The 21,988-nt window shown below is 37.3% G+C and overlaps 1 protein-coding gene across 5 annotated transcripts in view; it reads right to left on the bottom strand.

Annotated features, from left to right (window-relative positions):
• Positions 1-21,988, bottom strand: part of PRKG2 (protein kinase cGMP-dependent 2) — a 122,763-nt gene that overhangs the window by 26,093 nt on the left and 74,682 nt on the right. For all 5 annotated transcript variants that reach the window (XM_078002639.1, XM_015138436.3, XM_015138435.3 and 2 more), the window contains 2 exons: positions 21,295-21,384; positions 19,050-19,191 (listed from right to left, as the gene is read on the bottom strand). In XM_078002639.1, coding sequence (XP_077858765.1) covers positions 19,050-19,191; positions 21,295-21,384 — 232 coding nt within the window. The remainder of the gene's footprint in view (positions 1-19,049; positions 19,192-21,294; positions 21,385-21,988) is intronic.

Below are 21,988 nucleotides of genomic sequence, written 5' to 3'. Positions count from 1 at the left end.
AATAGTGCTGTAATGAACATATGTGTGCATGGGTCTTTACGGCAGAATGATTTATATGCCTTTTGGTATATATCCAATAATGAGACTGTTGGGTTGCATGATGATTTTAAGCTCTTTGAGAAATCACCACACGGCTTTCCACAATAGCTGAACTAATTTACAATCCCCTCAGCAGCGTAAGTGTTCCCTTTTCTCTGAAACCTTGCCAGTATCTGCTATTTTTTGATTTTGTAATGTTAGCCATTACGACTGGTTTGAGATAGTATCCCACTGTGGTTTTTATTTGCACTTCTCCCATGATTAGTGATGTTGAGCATTTTTTCATATGCTTGTTTGCCACATGTATGTCTTCTTTTGAGAAGCATCTGTTCATGTCCCTTCCCAACTTTTAAATGGGATGTTTTTTTCTTGTCAATTTGTTTAAGTTTCTTATAGATTCTGGATGTTAGACTTTTGTCAGATGCCTAGTTTGCAAAATTTTTCTCCCATCCTGTAGGCTATCTATTTACCATGTTATTATTTATTTATTTATTTATTTATTTATTTTGAGACAGGGTCTCAGTCACCCAGGCTGGAGTGCAGTGGCATGATCGTGGCTCACTGCAGCCTCAACCTCCTGGGCTCAAGCAATCCTCCCACCTCAGCCTCCCGAGTAAGCGAAGCTACGGGAGTGCACAACCACACCCAGCTGATTTTTATATTTTTTGTAGAGATGGGGTTTCACCATGTTGCCCAGGCTGGTCTTGAACTCCTGAGGTGTCAACTCCCTCCTGAGGTGTCCCAAAGTGCTGGGATTACAGGCACTGTGCCTGGCCTCTTGTTACATTTTGGATTTCCATAGATTTAATTGTATCACCTGGAAGGTTTTATTGTTCACTTTTCAATCCATCTTTTAATTTTATTCATAGTTTGCTGCATTGGGACCTCCTGTAAAATACCAAATAGAAGTGCTTATACCACCGACTCTCAAAAGTCAGTGGTATACTTCTAATGTTTCATAATTATGTACAATGTTTGCCCTAAATTTTGTAAGGTTTCATTAGGTTAATAAAATTATTTTTCTTCACAGTTTGCTAAGATATTTTATCATAACTGAATGTAGAAATATGTTAAAATTTTCTCAGCATCTATTAAGGTAGTTATATAATGTTTTTCTCATTTAATCTGGTAAAGTGGTGATTTAGTAAAATTTTTAAGACTTCACTTTTTTAGAGCAAGAAGTGAAATGGAAAGGAATGACACAGAGATTTCCTGTATAATTCCTGCTTCCATATATTATAGCTTTCCCCATTATCAACATCCCTCACCAGAGTGAAACACTTGATACAACTGATGGATTTATATTGATACATCATGAACACCCAAAGTCTACCTGTCACATAAAGATTCACTCTTGGTGTTGCATATTTTATGGATTTGGACAAATGTATAATGGCAGGTATCCACTGTTACTGTACCATGCAGAGTATTTTCACTCTCCTAAAAATCCTGTGTCCTGCCTATTCATTTATTCTCCCCTGCCCCAAACCCCACCAACCACTAATCTTTTTGCTGTCTCCAATATTTTTGCCTTTTACAAAATGTCATTTAGTTGGAATAATGAAGTATGTAACCTTTTTAGATTGGCTTCTTCCACTTAATAATATATATTTTGTTTTTCCATGTCTTTTCATGGCTTGATAAGTCATTTCCTTTTAGCACTGAAAAATGCTCCATTGTCTGGATTTAGCACTGTTTACCCATTCACCTTCTGAAGGATACTGTGGCTGCTTCCAAGTTTTGGCAGTTATGATTAAAGCTGCTATATAAACTTCTGTGTATAGTTTTTTGTGTAAACAGAAGTTTTCAACTACTTTCCATGAATATCAAAAAACATGATTGTTGGATCATATGGTAAAGGTATGAGTAGTTATGCAAGAAACCTCCAAACTGCCTGTTAAAGTGGCTGTACCATTTGCATTCCTATCAGCGTTTGGTGTTGCCAGTGTTCTAGAATTTAACCACTCTAATAGGTGTGTAGTGGTATCTCATTGCTTTGATTTGCAATCCCCTAAAGACTTATGATTTTGAACACCTTTCATATGCTTATTTGAGATGTGTATATCTTCTGTGGTGAGGTATCTCTTCAGATCTTTTGCTGATTATTCAATTGAGTTGTTTTCTTATGGTTTAAAGCATTTTATATATTTTTATAACAATCCTTTATCAAGTATGTTTCTTGCAAATATTTTCTCCCGGTCAGTAGCTTGTCTTCTAATTCTCTTAACAGTCTTTCACAGAGCAGAAGTTTTTGTTCGGTTTGTTTGTTTGTTTGTTTTGAGACAGGGTCTCACTCTTTCACCCAGGCTGGAGTGCAGTGGCATGATCTCTGCTCAATGCAGCCACAACCTCCTGGTCTCAGGCAGTCCTCCTACCTTAGCCTCCCAAGTACCTGGGACTACAGGTGTGAGCCACCATGCCCAGCTAATTTTTTGTGGTTTTTGTAGAGATGGGGTTTCACCATGTTGCTCAGGCTGCTCTCAAACTCCTGAGCTCAAGTGATCCATCCACCTTGGCTTCTCAAAGTGCTAGGATTACAGGTATGTGTCACTGGGCACAGCCAAGAAGCTTTTAATTTTAATGAAGTCCAGTTTGTCAATTATTTCTCTCATGGATCATGCCTTTGGTGTTGTATTTAAAAAGTCATTGCCATATTCAAAGTATTCTTCCTATGTTATCTTCTAGGAGTTTTATTGTTTTGCATTATATATTTAGGTCTTTGATCCATTTTGAGTTAATTTTCATGAAGGGTACATGGTCTGTATCTAGATTTACTTTTTAGCATGTGGATGTCTCATTGTTCCAACAGTATTTGCTGAAAAGACTATCTTTGCTTTATGTATTGCTTTGCTTATTTGTCAAACATCAATTGACTATGTTTACATGGATCTACTTTTGGGTTCTATATTTTGTTCCATGGATCTATTTGTCTTTCCTTTTGTCAACTCCACACTGTCTTCAGTATGGTAGCTTTATAGTATGTCTTGACATTGGGAAGTGTCAGTCCTCCAACTCTGTTTTCCTTCAATGTTACATTGGCTATTCTGGGCCTCTTGCCTCCACCTATAAACTTTAGAATGAGTTTCTTACTGTACACAAAATAACCTGATGAGATTTTGATTGAAATTGAATTGAATTTATAGATCAAGTTGGGAAGAACTGACATCTTAAGGATATTGTCAAAGGGAACTAAATGTGGCCTGAGAAGGACTCCATATTTCTATATTTGAGTCCTTGTGGACAAACTGCAACCTAACCTAGTAGGTAAACAAGATTGAAAACCTAACTTAGGAGCATGCCCCTGTAACAATAGCTGAGTCTTAGCCAATCCCAGAAGCCATACTTCAACTACTCATACACTGCTGAATGTTCAAACTGTGTTCAAATAAGGAAAATACCAACCTGTAACCAATCCAGCTGTTTCTGTACCTTCCAATTTCTGTATGTCACTTCCCTTTTTTTGTCTGTACATTTGTTCTGACCATGAGGCACCCCTGGGAGTCTCCCTGAATCTGCTGTGATTCTGGGGCCGCCCAATTCATGAATCACCCATTGATCAATTAAATTCCTTTACATTTAATTTGGCTGAAGATTTTATTTTAGCAATACTGAGTCTTTCAATTCATGAACATGGAATACTCTCCATTTATTTTAGTTTTTTTCCATATCTTTCATCAAAATGTTGTAGTTTTCCTCATAGATCTTACATATATTTTGTTACATTTAAACCTATTTCGTTTTGTGCATACTAATGTAAATGGTCTAGTGTTTTTAACTGCAAATTCTACTTGTTCATTGCTAGTATATAGGAAAGTGATTGATTTTTGCATGTTAACCTTGTATCTTGCAACCTTGCTGTAAGTGCTTTTTAGTTCCATGAGATTTGTTGTTGTTGTTGTTGATTCTTTAAGATTTTCTACATAGATAATCATATCATCTGTGAGCAAAGGCTTTTATTTCTTTCTTCCAAATCCATATACCCTGTATTTCCTTGTCTTGCTGCATTAACTAGGACTTCCAGTGTGATACTGAAAAAGAGTGGTAAGAGAAGACATCCTTGCCTTGTTCCTGATCTTAGTGGAAAAGTTTCTGATTTCTCACCATTAGGTATGATGTGAGCTGTAGACTTTTTGTAGGTATTCTTTATCATGTTGAGAAAGTTCTCCTCTGTTCCTAGTTTACTAAGAGTTATCATGGATGAGTATTCATCTTTGTCAAATGGCTTTTCTGCATTTATTGATATGATAATATAATGCTTTTCTTTTCAGTCTGCTGGTGTAATGGATTACATTCATTGACTTTCAAATATTGAACCAGTCTTGAATACCTGGAATAAATTTTACTTGGTTGTGGTATATAATTCTTTGTATACATTGTTGGATTCTATTTGTCAATATTTTGCTGGGAGCTTCTGCATCTATGTTCATGGGAGATATTGGTGCGTAGTTTTGTTGTTGTTTTTTTTTTCCTGGAATGTCTATGTCTGCTTCTGGTATTAGGGTAATAATGGCCTCATAAAATCAGTTATGGAGTATTCCTTCTGCTTTATCTTCTGAAAGACATGGTAGAGAATCAGTATAATTTCTTAGATGAATGTTTGCTGGAATTCACCAGTAAACCCATCTAAGCCTGGTTCTTTTTGTTCTAGAAGGTTATTAATTATTGATTCAACTTCTTTAATAGATAAAGGCCTATTCAGATTGCCTGTTCCTCTTGTGTGACTTTTGACAGATTGTGTCTTTCAAGGAATTAGTCCATTTCATCTAGGTCATCAAATTTGTAGACAGAGTTGTTCATAGCATCCTTTTATTATCATTTTAATATCCATGGAATATGTAGAATCCATATCCATGAAATCTGTGGAATCCATGTGCCCTCTTTCATTTCTGATATTAGTAATTTATATCTTTACTCTTTCATGCTTTTTTTCTTAATCTGGATAGAGACTTATTGATTTTATTGATCTTTTCAAATAACTTTTGGTTTCATTCATTCTTATATGCTAAGTAACATGCTAAGTTCAGCAGTAAACACCGTAGCATAGTTTGCCATTATAGGGCTATCAGTATAAAGAGGCAGATAGATGATAGTCAGGCAATAATATCAACATTTAATATGTCTTGTATTGTATTTTCTTATACTCAATATAAGTAAGATTAAGTTGCTCTGTTAACACATCCTGTGCAAAATCATGTGGGCAGGCTCTGAATTTTAGCTGAGATGCATTACTCACATGCATTCATCTAGGACATTTATTGATGAGCAGCAGCTGAGATTTATTGGATTATTACTTGTTAGAGTAAAACCAAGTTTTCTCCTGAAGAATCGCAAAAAAAGGCTAGCTATTATATAAATGCTGCATAGGTTGAGAATAAAGTGGGCTTTCTTTTAAATCCTTTAAGTATTGTCCTAATGTTAACATTGTTGTGGATTCATTCACTACAACCAGAAGAAAGGTTCTTAACCTTCATCAGCTCTTCTTGGCCTGAAAAGCGGAGTAAGATATAGGAAATTCTCTGATGGGCAGTTAAGATATAATGATGGTCCTTTAGTTATTTAATCTCCACTCAGTGTGATTTCTGATTAAAAACAGCTTGAACCCAGGTGAGATTCATTTTGGAAAAAAAATCAGGCTGACAATCTCAATCATGACTAAGGAATAAGAGTAGAATGAGGTCTTAATCCCTCACCACAAACTCATCATCTATAATTATTAAGAAAGGACACACCACTACAGACTCCAAAGACACACTTCCAAACCCAGACTTTTCTCCTCTTATTTAGGCCTTTTTTTCTGGGCTTTCTCTGGTTTTCCTCTGCTGAAAAAACACACAGACAAGCAAACTTTCCCTTACTTGCCTCCCTTAGGTATCTGACCCCTCATAGATATTGCCAAGAATTGATGAAGGAGGATGAAAATGCCACTTATCAGAATTTGTAGAATGAGACCAGTCATTCTTATAAGACACTGTATTTAAAACTGGACTGCTCACAGTGTCCATCACCCAGATGGAAGTCCTGTTGTACTGCCACAGGGCACACCCCACCCTAGGCCACCCTTTCCAGACTCCATCCCACTGCAGTCTGCTCAGGAGCCTCAGCAAAAACAGCTCTGGCTAGGCTGCCAGCCCAATCAATTCCCATTTTTGCTACTTCATGAAACTTGCTTAATGTCCCAGTATATGATCAAATTTTGTTAACGTGTATTCTCCACCTATTGGGAACAATATTCTACAAGCCCATTAGATGAAGTGTATTATTTGTGTTTTATACATCTTCTAAAGCTTTAGTGATTTTGGATCTAAATGTTCTACCAATTTCTGAGGAACATATATTAAAATTTCTGCAATTGCTCATGTGTCCTTATCTGCCAAATTCCTTTTATTTTTATTTTTGAAGCATTTTATTAGGTAAATAGAATATTAGGATTTTTATATCACTTTGGTGAAATCAGCCTTTCATGATCATGTGGTAACCCCATTTATCTTTAGGAATTCCACCCTTTTAATTCCAACCTTTGTGCATCCTCATATTTTAAGCATATCTCTTGTAAACATCACATAGGTGATTTTTTAAATTTTTTTAAATTTTTTTAATTTTTTTTTTTTAGACAGAGTCTTGCTCTGTCTCCCAGGCTGGAGTGCAGTGGGGAGATCTCGGCCCACTGCAAGCTCCGCCTCCCGGGTTCAAGTCATTCTCCTGCCTCAGCCTCCCAAGGAGCTGGGACTACAGGCACCCGCCGCCACAGCTGGCTATTTTTTTGTATTTCTAGTAGAGATGGGGTTTCACTGCGTTAGCCAGGATGGTCTCGATCTCCTGACCTCGTGATCCGCCCGCCTCGACCTCCCAAATTACTGGGATTACAGGCGTGAGCCATCATGCCTGGCCAGTTTTTAGTTTTTAAATGTATTTGACAATAGTTTTTTACCTGGAGAGTTAAGTCCATTTACATATACTGGATTTCTTTTCTATTTCCTTAATTTATGCTTTGTCTTTGATTATTTTTAGATTTTCTGTTTCTCTTTTGCAGCCCTCTTTTAAAATAACATTTTCTCAAAAAAAGAATTTTATCCTTCTATTTTAATTCCAATTATACCCACTCTCAGTTTGCATGCTACTGTTGTTCAGTTATTTCACATTTTTAAAATTTTAATACTATCTATTGGAATAATTATTACTTTATGCCATAACTTTTTAACAAGGTAACATGTTTACCATTTCTTTATGGTCACCACTCCTTGTAGCGTATCAGATCCTTCATCAGGGATCATTTTTCTTCTCTCTTAAGCATATCCTTTGTATGCAGAAATAAACACCCTTTATCTTTGTCTGAAAATGTCTTTATTTCATCCTTTCTGAAAGACAGTTTCCCTGGACATGTAACTCAAGTCTTTCATTTACTTTTTTTCAGAACTTTAAATTCTGCATTCTAGCTTCTATTGTTGCTGTTGAGATGTCAACGGAAAGCTTAATTTTTATTCCTTTACATATAAACTATCTTTTCTCCTTGGGATAGCTCTTAAGACTTTATGTTTGTTTTTGTTTTGTACATTCACTACTACAATAGCAAACATCTGTGATATCCTTTTGCTATTCTGAAGCGTCTCATCCCACAGTGAATAAGAGCAGACCCTGTTTAGCCAACAGAACACACTGGAAGTGCTAGTGTGTGACTTTCAAGAGCAGGTCTTCCAAAAGCTTTGTAGCTTTTTCATTGTCTCTTGGATGACCCACCCTGAGGGAAGCCAGCTGCCATGAGTTATTCAATTGGTCCCAGGAAGAGGCCCACCTGGAGAAGAATTAAGGCACCCAACTAACAGCCAGCATCAGCTTGCAGCACACGAGGGAGTCACCTTGCATTCGGTTCCTCTAATCTAATGGGTCTCTGAGCTTCCAGGTGACTGCAGCCCCCGACACCATCTGACTGTAACTTCCTGAGAGACCTCAAGCAAAATCACTTCCAAATTCCTGACCCACGGAAACCTGAGATCATAAATGATTATTGTTGTTTTAAGCTATTATATTTTGGAGTGGTTTGTTAGGTAAAATAGGAACTTGTTTATCCCAGTTTAGAATTGTTGGGGTCCCTTTACTTGATGAATGGTGTCATTTTTAATTTCTGGAAATTTTTTAGTTACTATTTCTTACTATTTCTTTAGTTACTATTTCTTTAGTTACTGCTTTTCCCTCATTCTCTACATGATTTTTGTCTAGGACTCCACTCTATTCTCCAACTCTTTTCATTTCTCCCACTCTTTATGATAGTTTTTTAAATTGATTTATAAGCAATAAAATCTATAGATTTTTAGTGTACAGTTCATTGAATTTTAATGCATATTCTACTGATGTAGCTGCAACCACTGTACTGTCAAGATATAGGCATTCCCATTATTTCAAAAAATTCCCTCAAGCTCCTTTCCAGTCAAATGTTTTTCCCAGAGATAACCATTGTATTTTTGTCTGCCACCTGTTCTAGAACTTTGATGCATGGAATCATGCAGAAGGTACTCTTCTGTGTGTGGCTTCCTTTGATTGTCAGTTTAAAAACTGCATTCATGTTCCTTTTTATTGGTGAGTACCATTCTATTGCTGAGTGCACTACTACATGTTTATACATTCAGTTGATGATGGGTATTTTGGCTTTTTCCAATTTGGGGGCTATTAGGAATAAAGTTGTTATAAAGTTTGTGGCCAAGATATTTGAAGACATTTCAGTTTACCTAGATAAATACCAAAAAAGTGGAATTTCATGTCACAGAATAGGTATACGTTTGACTCTATGAAAAACTGCCTAGCTACTCTTTGAAATGGTTTACAATTTTCTTTTCCTAATAGAAATGTAGGGGAACAGCCTCATCAACACTTGGTATTATAAATCTTTTTAAGTAGGTATGAAATGGCAACTCTATGGTTTTAATTTGCATTTCCTTGATGACTACTGACATGACTTACTGACCATTTCTATATTTTCTTTTGTGAACTGTTTTTTTAAATATATACATACTTTAAGTTCTGGGATACATGTGCAGAACACGCCGGTTTGTTACATACATATACACATGCCATGGTGGTTTGCTGCACCCATCAACCCACCATCTACATGAGGTATTTCTCTTAATGCTATTCCGTCCCTAGACCCCCCAACCCCCAACAGGCCCTGGTGTGTGATGCTCCCCTCCCTGTGTCCATGTGTTCTCCATCATTCAACTTGCACTTATGAGGGAGAACATGCAGTGTCTGGTTTTTTATTCCTGTGTTAATTTTCTGAGAATGGTTTCCAGCTTCATCCATGTCCCTGCAAAATACATGAACTCATCCATTTTTATGCATAGTATTCCATGGTGTATATGTGTCATATTTCCTTTATCTAGTCTATCATTGATGGGCATTCGAGTTGGTTCCAAGTCTTGCTATTGTGAATAGTGCTGAAATAAACATACATGTGCATGTATCTTTATAGTAGAACGATTTATAAACATTTGGGTATATACCGAGTAATGGAATTGCTGGGTCAAATGGTATTTCTGGTTCTAGATCCTTGAGGAATCAGCATACTGTCTTCCACAATGGTTGAACTAATTTACACTCCCATCAACAGTGTAAAAGCATTTCTATTTCTCCACATCTTCTCCAACATCTGTTGTTTCCAGACTTCTTAATGATTGCCCTTCTAACTGGCGTGAGACGATATCTCATTGTGGTTTTGATTTGCATTTCTCTAATGACCAGTGATGATGAGCATTTTTTCATGTCTGTTGGATACATAAATGTCTTCTTTTGAGAAGTGTCTGTTCATATTCTTTGCCCACTTTTTGATGGGGTTTTTTTTTCTTGTAAATTTGTTTAAGTACTTTGTAGATTCTGGATATTCGTCCTTTGTCAGATGGATAGATTGCAAAAATTTTCTCCCATTATGTACATTGCCTGTTCACTCTGATGAGAGTTTCTTTTGTTGTGCAGAAGCTCTTTAGTTTAATTAGATCCTATTTGTCAATTTTGGCTTTTGTTGCCATTGCTTTTGGTGTTTTAGACATGAAGTCTTTGTCCATGTCTATGTCCCGAATGGTATTGCCCCAGTTTTCTTCCAGGATTTTTATGGTCCTAGGTCTTATGTTTAAGTCTTTGATCCATCTTGAGTTGATTTTTGTATAAGGTGTAAGGAAGGGGTCCAGTTTCAGTTTTCTGCATATGACTAGGCAGTTTTCCCAACACCATTTATTAAATAGGAAATCTTTTCCCCATTGCTTGTTTGTGTCACATTTGTCAAAGATCAGATGGTGGTATAGGGTTATTTCTGAGGCCTCTGTTCTGTTCCATTGGTCTACATATCTGTTTTGGGACCAGTACCATGCTGTTTTGGTTACTGTAGTCTTGTAGTATAGTTTGAAGTCAGGTATTATGATACCTTCAGCTTTGTTCTTTTTGCTTAGAATTGTCTTGGCTATACAGGCTCTTTTTTGGTTCCATATGAAATTTAAAGTAGTTTTTTTTTTCTAATTCTGTGAAGAAAGTCAGTGGTAGCTTGATGGGGATAGCATTGAATCTATAAATGATTCTTCTTATCCATGAGCATGGAATATTTTTCTATTTGTGTTCTCTCTTATTTCCTTGAGCAGTGGTTTGTAGTTCTCCCTGAAAAGGTCCTTCACATCCCTTGTAAGTTGTATTCCTAGGTATTTTATTCTCTTTGCAGCAGTTGTAAAAAGGAGTTCACTCATGATTCGGCTCTCTGTGTGTTATTGGTGTATAAGAATGCTTGTAATTTTGACACATAGATTTTGTATCCTGAGACTTTGCTGAAGTTGCTTATCAGCTTTAGGAGATTTAGGGCTGAGATGATGGGGTTTTCTAAATATACAATCATGTCATCTGCAAACAAAGACAATTTGACTTCCTCTCTTCCTATTTGAATACGCTTTATTTCTTTTTCTTCCCTGATTGCCCTGGCCAGAACTTCCAATACTATGTTGAATAGGAGTGGTGAGTGAGGGCATCCTTGTCTTCTGCCGGTTTTCAAAGGGAATGCTTCCTGGTTTTGTCCATTCAGTAGGATATAGGCTGTGGGTCAGTTATAAATAGCTGTTATTATTTTGATATATGTTCCATCAATGCCTAGTTTACTGAGAGTTTTTAGCATACAGGGGTGTTGAATTTTATCGAAGGCCTTTTCTGCATCTATTGAGATAATCATGTGGTTTTTGTCATTGGTTCTCTTTATCTAATGAATTACATTTTTTGTTTTGCATATGTTGAACCAGCCTTGCATCCCAGTGATGAAGCTGACTTGATCATGGTGGATAAGGTTTTTTATGTGCTGCTGGATTTGGTTTGCCAGCACCTTATTGAAGCTTTTCACAACGATGTTCACCAGGGATATTAGCCTGAAATTTTCCTTTTTTGTCGTGTCTCTGCCAGATTTTGGTATCAGGATGATGTTTGCCTCATAAAATGAATTAGGGAGGAGTTCCTCTTTTTCTGTTGTTTGGAATAGTTTCAGAAGGAGTGGTACCAGCTCGTATTTGTACCTCTGTTATAATTCGGCTGTGAATCCATCTGGTCTTGGGCTTTTTTTGGTTGGTAGGCTATTAATTACTGCCTCAATTTCTGAACTTGTTATTCATCTATTCAGGGATTCGACTTCTTCCTGGTTTAGTCTCGGGAGGGTGTATGTGTTCAAGAATTTATCCACTGCTAGATTTTCTAGTTTATTTGCATAGAGGTGTTTATAGTATTCTCTGATGGTAGTTTGTATTTCTGTGGGATCAGTGGTGATATCCCCTTTATCATTTTTTATTGTGTCTATTGGATTCTTCTCTCTTTTCTTCTTTATTAGTCTGGCTAGTGGTCTATTTTGTAAATCATTTCAAGAAACCAGCTCCTAGATTCATTGATTTTTTGAAGGGTTTTTCATGCCTCTACCTTCTTCAGTTCTGCTCTAATCTTAATTATTTCTTGTTTTCTGTTAGCTTTTGAATTTGTTTGCTCTTGCTTCTCTAGTTCTTTTAATTGTGATGTTAGGGTGTCGATTTTAGATCTTTCCCACTTTCTCCTGTGGGCATTTAGTGCTATAAATTCCCCTCTAAACACTGCTATAGCTGTGTCCCAGAAATTCTGGTATGTTGTGTCTTTGTTCTCATTGGTTTCAAATAGCTTATTTATTGCTGCCTTAATTTTGTTATTTACCCGGTAGTCATTCAGGAGCAGGTTGTTCAGTTTCCATGTAGTTGTGCAGTTTTGAGTGAGTTTCTTAATCCTGAGTTCTAATTTGATTGCACTGTGCTCTGAGAGACTGTGAGGATTTCCCTTCTTTTGCATTTACTGAGGAGTGTTTTATTTCCAATTATGTGGTCAATTTTGGAATAAGTGTGATGTGGTGCTGAGAAGAATGTATATTCTGTTGATTTGCAGTGGAGAGTTCTGTAGATATCTATTAGGTCCGCTTGGTCCAGAGCTGACATCAATTCCTGAATATCCTTGTTAATTTTCTGTCTCGTTGATCTGTCTAATGTTGACAGAGGAGTGTTAAAGTCTCCCACTATTATTGTGTAGGAGTCTATGTCTCTTTGTAGGTCTCTAAGAACTTGCTTTATGAATCTGGGCTCTCCTGTACTGGGTGCATATATATTTAGGATAGTTAGCTCTTCTGGTTGCATTGATACCTTTACCATTATGTAATAGCCTTCTTTGTCTTTTTTGACTTTTGTTGGTTTAAAGTCTGTTTTATCAGAGACTAAGATTGCAACCTCTGCATTCTTTTGCTTTCCATTTGCTTGGTAAATATCCCTCCACCCCTATATTTCGAGCCTATGTGTGTCTCTGCATGTGAGATGGGTCTCCTGAAAACAGCACACCAATGCATCTTGACTGTCTCCTAATTGCCAGTCTGTGTCTTTTAACTGCGTCATTTAGCATGTTTACATTTAAGGTTAAATGTAATGTGTGAATTTGATCCTGTCATTATGATGATAGCTGCTTATTTTGCTCAATAGTTGATGTGGTTTCTTCATAGTGTCGATGTTCTCTACAATTTGGAATGCTTTTGCAGTGGCTGGTACCTGCTTTTCCTTTCCACATTTAATGCTTCCTTCAGGAGCTCTTGTAAGGCAGGCCTGGTAGTGACAAAATCTTTCAGCATTTGCTTCTCTGTAAAGGATTTTATTTCTCCTTAGCTTCTGAAGCTTAATTTGGCTGGATATGAAATTCTGGGTTGAAAATTCTTTTCGTTAAGAATGTTGAATTTTGGCCCCCACTCTCTTCTGACTTGTAGGGTTTCTGTAGAGAGATACACTGTTAGTCTGATGGGCTTCCCTTTGTTGGTAACCTGACCTTTCTCTCTGGCTGCCCTTAACATTTTTTCCTTCATTTCAACCTTGGTGAATCTGCTGATTATGTGTCTTGCGGTTGCTCTCCTCAAGGAGTATCTTTGTGGTGTTCTGTGTTTTTCTTGAATTTGGTTGTTGTAGGTTGGAGAAGTTCTCCTAGATAATACCCTGAAGAGTTTTTTCCAACTTGGTTCCATTCTCTCCATCACTTTCAGGTATAGTGACACTTTCAGCTATACACTTTCAGCTATAGGCACTTTCAGGTTTGGTCTTTTCACATAGTCCCATATTTTTTGGAGTCTTTGTTCATTCTTTTTTCTTTAATCTTGTCTTCATGCTTTATTTCATTAAGTTGATCTTCAATCTGTGATATCCTTTCTTCTGCTTGATCGATTCAGCTATTGATATTTGTGTATGCTTCACAAAGTTCTTGTGCTGTTTTTCAGCTCCATAAGGTCATATATGCTCTTCTCTAAGCTGGTTATTCCAGTTAGAAATTCCTCTAATCTTTTTTCAATGTTCTTATAGTCTTTGCATTGGGTTAAAACATGCTCCTTTAGTTCAGAGGAGTTTGTTATTATCCACCTTCTGAAGCCTACCTCTGTCAATTCGTCAAAATCTTCCCCCACCAATTTGTTCCCTTGGTGGTGAGGAGTTGTGATCTTTTGGAGGAGTAGAGGCATTCTGGTTTTTGGAATTTTCAGCCTTTTTGTGCTGTTTTTTCCTCATCTTCATGGATGTATCTACCTTTGGTATTAGATGTTTGTGACCTTTGGATGGGGTTTTTGTGTGGAAGTCCTTTTTGTTGATGTTGATGCTATTCCTTTCTGTTTGTTTTGTTAGTTTTCCTTCTAACAGGCCCCTCTATTTCAGGTCTGCCAGAGTTTGCTGGAGGTTCACTCCAGACCCTGTTTGCCTTTGTATCACCAGGTGAGGCTACAGAACAGCAAAGATTGCTGCCTGTTCTTTCCTCTGGAAGCTTCATCCCATAGGAGCACCTGCCAGATGCCAGCTGGAGCTCTCCTGTATGAGGTATCTGCTGGGAGGTGTCTCTCAGTCAGGAGGAGAAAGGGTCAGGGACCCACTTGAGGAGGCAGTCTGTCCCTTAACAGAGCTCGAGCTCTGTGCTGGGAGATCCACTCCTCTCTTCAGAGCCGGCAGGCAGGAATGTTTAAGTCCGCTGAAGCTGCACCCACAGCTACCCCTTACCCCGGGTGCTCTGTTCCAGGGAGATGGGAGTTTTATCTATGAACCCCTCACTGGGACTGCTGCCTTTCTTTCACAGATGCCCTGCCCAGAAAGGGGAAATCTAGAGAGGCAGTCTGGCTATAGTGGTTTTGCTGAGCTGCGGCAGGCTCCACCAAGTTTGAACTTCCCAGAGGCTTTGTTTACACCGTGAGGGTAAAACTGCCTGCTCAAGCCTCAGTAATGGTGGATGTCCCTTCCCTCACCAAGCTCGAGCATCCCAGGTTGACTTCAGACTGCTGTGCTGGCAGGGAGAATTTCAAACCAGTGAATCTTAGGTTGCTTGTCTCTGTGGGGGTGGGATCCACTGAGCTAGACCAGTTGGCTCCCTTTCCAGGGGAGTGCATGGTTCTGTCTCACTTGCATTCCAAATGCCACTGGTGTATGAGAAAAAAAATTCCCACAGCTAGCTCAGTGTCTGCCCAAATGGCCACCCAGTTTTGTGCTTGAAACTCAGGGCCCTGATGATGTGGGGACCCAAGGGAATCTCCTGGTCTGTGGATTGCGAAGGCCATGGGAAAAGCTTAGTATCTGGGGCCGCAATTCACCATTCCTCACAGCACAGTCCCTCATGGCTTCCCCTGGATAGGGGAGGGACTTCCCCAACCCCTTGTGCTTCCCAGGTGAGGTGACGCTCCACCCTGTTTCAGCTCACCCACTGTCTAACCAGTACCAGTGAGATGAGCTAGGTATCTCAGCTGAAAATGCAGAAATCACCTGCCTTCTGCATTGAGCTGCAGACCACAGCTGTTCCTATTTGGCCACCTTGCCAGCCACTGTGAAGTGGTTAAGATGTTGACCATTTTAAAAAATTGATTTGTCTTTTTATTAGTGATTTGTAGGAGTTCTTTACATATTCTACATACAAGACTTTTGTCATGTAAATATATATTGCAAATATTTGTATTCTAAGAAGTATTAGCCTACTCAAATTGTGAAAATGTTACCCTATGTTTATGTCTAAGTGATTTACAGGTCTAAGATTCATCTAGAATTAATTTTTGTATACGCTTTGTGGTGGGATTTAGGTTAATTTTTTTCCACATATGGATATCCAGTTGTTTCAGCAATGCTTTTTGAAACAATTCTTTTGCTGACTGTACATGTTTATTTCTGGACTTTATTCTATTAGATTGAGTTATTTGTCTTTTCCTATACCCATATCATACTGCCTTGATTACTCTAGCTTCATAGTCTTGATATTTATAGTATCCATTCTTTAATTTTGTTCTTTTTCAAAGTTTCTTCTAATCATTTTGCATTTCTATGTAAATTTTAGAATAAATGTCTCCATTTCTTTAAAAATGACCGCTCAAATTTTTAATGCAGTAATATTGAATCTTAGATCAATTTGAGGAGAATAGCTTATCAAATATTGAATTATCTGATCCATGAACATAGTATATCTTGCCATTTAGTTTTTTTCAGTGATATTTTGTTAGTTTTAATGTAGAGGTCTCATACTTTTTACATATTAAATTTACTCAAAATTATTTTATAATTTTTAGTGTTATGAAGGTTATTTTATTTCACTTATAAATTTTTATTGCTGGTATATAAAAGCGGAATTTATATTTGTATATTACTTTGTACCTATAATCATACTTAACTTACCTCTTGTTTCTAGTACCTCTTGGGTAGAGTCTTCACACTTTTCTAAATAAAAATTCACATTGAAAATAAAAACAGGTAACTTCTTCCTTTATAATCTTTGGGGGTTTCATTTATCTTTCTTAGTTTACTTAATTTGCTAAGACCTCTACTACAATGTTAAATACAAGTGATACGAGGAGATATTCTTGTCCTGTTCACAACCTGATAAAAAATGCTCACTAATTTACCATGAGGTACAATTTTAACTAAAGGTTTATTCCCCATTCCTTATACACTGAAGAATGTCCTGAAGTGAACAGCTGTATAACAGCTGTTTTAATGTGGATCTCACCCAGCATGGTTTCCTTTTTACAAAGCTTGAATATCTACTCTTTGTTTATTTTCAATGCCTTCAGTTATGATTAATCTTATCAAGAGGGTAGTCCAATGCAAGCTACTCCACCATTAATGAAAGCTTTCATTGCATATATAATTTCAATCATTACACTCTTAATTTCTTGTTAGATGCTTTGTTAGTTTCCTTCCATACCTGTTAGATCTTTTTCAAGTTTCTGATCCTTGCTCATTTTTTATCCCTCTCTTAGTTTTAAAACATATTAGATGTATTTACTGTATAGTCTATATCTGATTACTCCAATAAATGAGGCATTTATATGTCTGCTTCTGCTCTTTTTGTTTCTGAAAACTAATGCCTATAGTAGCTTTTTTCCTCATACATTTGTGTTTTTTAATGTTGGCTTATGTTCCCTAGAACTTTAGATCCAGTAGTTCTTTGTGTACTGAGTTAAGAGTATATTCTTCCAGAAAGAATATACATTAATTCTTGGGAACTTGGGCATGCCACCAACATAGATCCATTTCATTTAAATTCTTGCTTAGATTTTTCCATCCTTGAAGACTGGGCACCCAACCTCCACTAAGACCAACCTGTGGCCAAGAACTCTTAGGGATAGGTTTCTATTCCTCTACCAAGAGCCAATAATGAGAAAAGCATGTTTCTTTGCATGTAAGCTGTCATGACAAATTTGATATTTATTTCTTGTTTCCTATTTCTCCAAGAGTTTAATCTATGTGATTCCTGGTTTCATGCAATGTTCTCTGATTCACCTACCCACACTACATAGGTCCAAAGCTTGGTCTCCTGTTCCCAGAGGGCACGGCTACTAAAATCAAACCTCTAGACCACCTAGGATTGCTAGGTGCACGTAAGATGGCAGCTTCAATGTGTGATTTCCACCAGATATTGCTGCTCAAGTTTGGTTTCAAACCCCAGAGGAATTCTCATGTTGTCTTATAAACTCAGCCATATATTTAATGCTGCTTTTTATGTTTCATCCAGTAGACATTTTGTAGTGAGAGGATTTCAAGATATATCGTTTAATGCATAGCTAGAAATTGAAATATTTAATATTCACTTTTTAATCACTGAAGGCTATAGTTCTTACTCTTTGTTTAGCTGATTGGTAAGTGAATTAGCAGAATGCATAACAGCAGTTATTTATTGAGCTCTATGCCTATACATGTGAAATATGTTTTTTAAAAAACAGCTTTTTAAGAAAAATCAGTAATGAGAAAAAAGAGATGGAGCTACTGAATTGTCTGCGTTCCTCATGTTGGCTTTACTTTTACAATACTCCAAAGAGTTTCTGTAAAGAGACGTAGGAGGCATAACCAATGAAGGAATTGTGAAGAACAGAAGTGATTGGGGTCTTGTGTTAGTACCTCACCAGTTCTCAAAGCTATCTTTCATGGATAAAATAAAGCTTGAATGATTAAAAGTGTTTCTTGGAATTTAGCCAGATTTCACATGAAAGGGCTTTTATTTTACTCTTTACCACCGAGAAAAATATCTTAGCATTTACACATAATAAATTTAATTCATAAGGCTGAATTCTACAACTATAACATGTGGGTGATGAAACCTATCTAACCTATCTTATAGATTGTTAAATAGGTTAATTGTAAAATGTTTAGCATAGTAGCTTTAAATATAGTAACTGCCCATTAAATTGTAGCTATCTTTATTTCTTTTTATGAAAGTTCTGAAGTGAGAAACTTTTAATCTTTGTAAATGTTAAGTTCAGAGATGGTCTAACATCCTTGAAGTAAAAATGGACTCAGGTAAAAGCCTGGGTTCCCCATTCTAATGGGGTTCCCTCCCAAGGTCCAAAGTGCCTTGCTTTCTCCTCAGTTATGACTGTCCAATCTATTACAGTTTCTCACTGAAAGCAGTTTATGTGACTGGTAGTAATTTTTTCTTTAGTGTGACATGCAAAGGAGTTCATATTAGGGATCAGAAGATTACAAAGATGGCAAGCCAGGAAAGTCTCTGCCCTCAAGAAGCCTGTACTCCAGGTTGTGATGTTAAACCCTGGGGCCCCATTATAATCATCTCGAAAGATTTCAAGAAAACTACTAACGTCTCTATGTTTATCTTCTCTTTATATATACACAGTGGATATCTTGGGGTGGAAATCATATTATCTTCTTTTCTTACTCCTTATATCACTCCCTATGTATAGCAAGGATCCATTTTAAAAATAGTTAAAATTATTAAAAATTAACAACAGTGACAAAATCCAATTTTAAAGGCATTCTATGATGTGAACCTTCTGTAGGAGTCGTGAATATGGTTAAACATGAAATCCTTAGGTCAAAAAGAATATACTCATAACACTGCTCCCTGTATTGTCAGGAAATGTCAAAGGCCATACCCCCAAAGAGACAATAACAGCTGCACCAAAATTAAAAAGAAAATTGCAACTATAACACAACTTTTGCCAGGGGAAATATCTCATATGAGACTGTAAGTGAGAAAAGTTGTCTTACCAATTTAAGGTAACCCTCAGCATCTAGAATTAAGTTTTCTGGTTTTAAGTCTCTGTAGATAATACCTAGTCGATGCAGGTAATCAAATGCTTCTGTCACACAAGCAACGCAGAATTTGGAGGTGGGTTCATCAAAGCTGCCTCTGCAACGAAATCATTTTCCCTCTTAATACTCTGGATGCACATCTTTGGTGCTGTTCTAGGTGTCAAATCAATTACTGGATTGGCAGAGGTTTATGCAATATAAATATTTTGCAGGGTATCAACAATAAAATGTATTTTATACTACCCATGAATTAAGCTGTTTGTAGATCATAAGGCAATTCAGGGAGATATGTGATACAAACAAGAACCACTTCACTAAAATTAAAATATCAACAACAACATATATGATTTTTGGTAATCATATATGAACATGTAAAAGAGAAAAATCCAAAAACTAAGACTTTCTTTAAACTCCCAACACGAGCTCTGAAGAAGCTGCAGCTATAGTGGAGAGCTTGAACCCGACTTTTGCAACTTATTGCTTGACTTAAAAATGACTCAAGTGATTATTTTCATTTCCTGTTTGCATAGCACGTCAGAGTAACCCTGGTAGAAATGGGACCATAAGTCTTTTCTGTTTGGGGCCCCTTGATCTTTTATTAGAGTCCCCTCTGTCAGCACTGTGTGTAGTTTTACAGACTGAATTATTTTTAATGCAGTGGTGACTTGCCACATGATCTCACAGAGGAACATGGCTTTGGAGTGACAGAAACTGGGTTTGACTCCTGTTTCTTTCACTCACTATATCCTTGAGAAAATTGTTTAACTGTTCTGAGGCTCAGAATCCTTATCAGTAGAAAAGGTTTGATACTTACTTAAAAGCATTTTCAGGATTAAGCACAGTGCCTAACAGGTAGCAGTAACTCCCTTTCCTAAAATGATTTAGATTTTCTCAACAAATTTGCCTACTGAAGCAAAGATAGAAGAGGCGAATGCATTTGCAGATATCATGAAAGAACCCTTCCAGGTTCTCCCCATTCAAATCTGTCCAAAAAAAGTTCCTGACACAACACGTTCATCTTCTACTCAGATGCTCAATGTTCTTTCCTTGCCTAAGTCAGTGATTCTCAACCATAAATGCACATTAAAATTGTCTGAGAAGCATTTAAAAAATCATTTATTGGACCCCATCCCAGATTAAATGAATCATAACCTCTGGCATTAGGGCACAGCATTTTTACTTTGTAAAAGCTTTCCAGTGAATGCAATGTGTGACCAACTTTGAAAAACACTGGCACAGGTCTGACTGTAAATATGTGACCTTGCATCAGCCTCCACAATCTAATGCCAACCTACGTTCTCATGTCTATTGTTGCCCTTATCTTCTACCCAAATTCTTCTGTTCACCATCTACAAAGAGACACAATACTACCCCAACTTCCCTGCTTTGTCTTAAAGCAGTTTCCCTGCCTCTCTGCCTTTCCAAATTTGGGTCATGTTTAGAGTTTAATTCAAATCCTTCCTCTATCATCACATTCTCTCTCTCTCCCCTCCTCGGAGCTCACCATCTACAACACTATTTGGCATTTAACTACAAATTTCCAACTTCTTTGTCACCACTTAGTTTTCTCACTAAAAAATGAAATGTTTTAGAACTGTATACATATCTCCCAAGGAAACTCTAAACTTGTCGGAGGTAAAGTTTCTACCTTTTACTCTTTTGGTTACAAAAATCCACACTGTCTAGAGCGTCTCCTCCTGACCCCCACCATGCACTATGGAGCCTTTTACATAGGTGGTGCTTAGTAAGTATCTGTGACTTTAATTGTGTGAAAATCACCCCTTTGTGTTAAACTGAATTTTTGTAGGCATCTTGCTCTGCCCTCAGTGAGGGCTTACCCACTACCCACTCCGTACCCCATCTTTTGTTTATCACACTGCTTCTGCTAGGAGATTTGGAATCAGAAACTTCTGGGTTTTTACCCTGACTCTGCTTTATACTAGTCATGTAACCTGGGATAGTTCACCTCCTCTCTAGTCTGGGATTCTTTAATTCCTAAAACAGAGATGACAACAACTACCTTCTGTGGTGTTACAGCACTATTGTAGCATTAGCTAAGAAAATATCACTATTACTACTCTATTTTATCAAGAGATATTTTCTTATAATAATTTCCTAATGATTTCCTCTATGCCTTTTTTAATGATTATAAATATAGCATCCCTTAGACCAGATGTGAGTACACAAAGTTTTTCATTACCTGTCCCTTAATATACTCCATAGCTCCCCACCTAAGCAGGCCTCCAGAAGCATGTATACATACTTATTGTCCTTGAAAGTACGATATAATCTGTGAAGACAGATAAAAACATGATTATTATTAGAAATCTAGTTTAAAAACCTGTTTAAATTGCTTAGAACTGTCATCGTAACATTACGAACAATGATCCTCATCTCCATATAAATACCCCACAACTACACTGGGCTTCTTGCCAAATCCTCTTTGATTTCCCTACTGCCTTGCTTCTGCTCCTGTGGATCTCTTTACTTAGATTGGCCTTTCTCTAACCACAGACTGAACTTCTTAATCTCAGTTTCACTGTAAAAATTTTATCCATTCTTCAGGGCCAACCTTCAAGGCCATCTTTTTAACAAAACAGCTCATTATCCCACTTACCAAATATGTCCTCTCCTTTTTCCAAAAACTCAGAGACCCCTGCATATGTCACCTTTAAGATTTGCCCTGCATAGTAGTAATTCATGTCAATGTCTTAACTCCCCTAGTTGGTTAATTGACATTGGATTCCCCTGGAAATAGACTCTGAGACTGAGATTTGCAAGCAGTCAGATTAGTGGGGAGTGCAACTGGAAACAACACCTGTGGGGGAGGAAGGAAGTAGAATTGGGCTATGTCTTAGTGTCGACAAAAGCCTCAGCTTCAAGGGGCTCTGCAG

The sequence above is a fragment of the Macaca mulatta genome, chromosome 5, assembly GCF_049350105.2.
Source record: "Macaca mulatta isolate MMU2019108-1 chromosome 5, T2T-MMU8v2.0, whole genome shotgun sequence".
Classification (NCBI taxonomy): domain Eukaryota; kingdom Metazoa; phylum Chordata; class Mammalia; order Primates; family Cercopithecidae; genus Macaca; species Macaca mulatta.
This window is presented reverse-complemented; position numbering and strand designations above follow the sequence as displayed.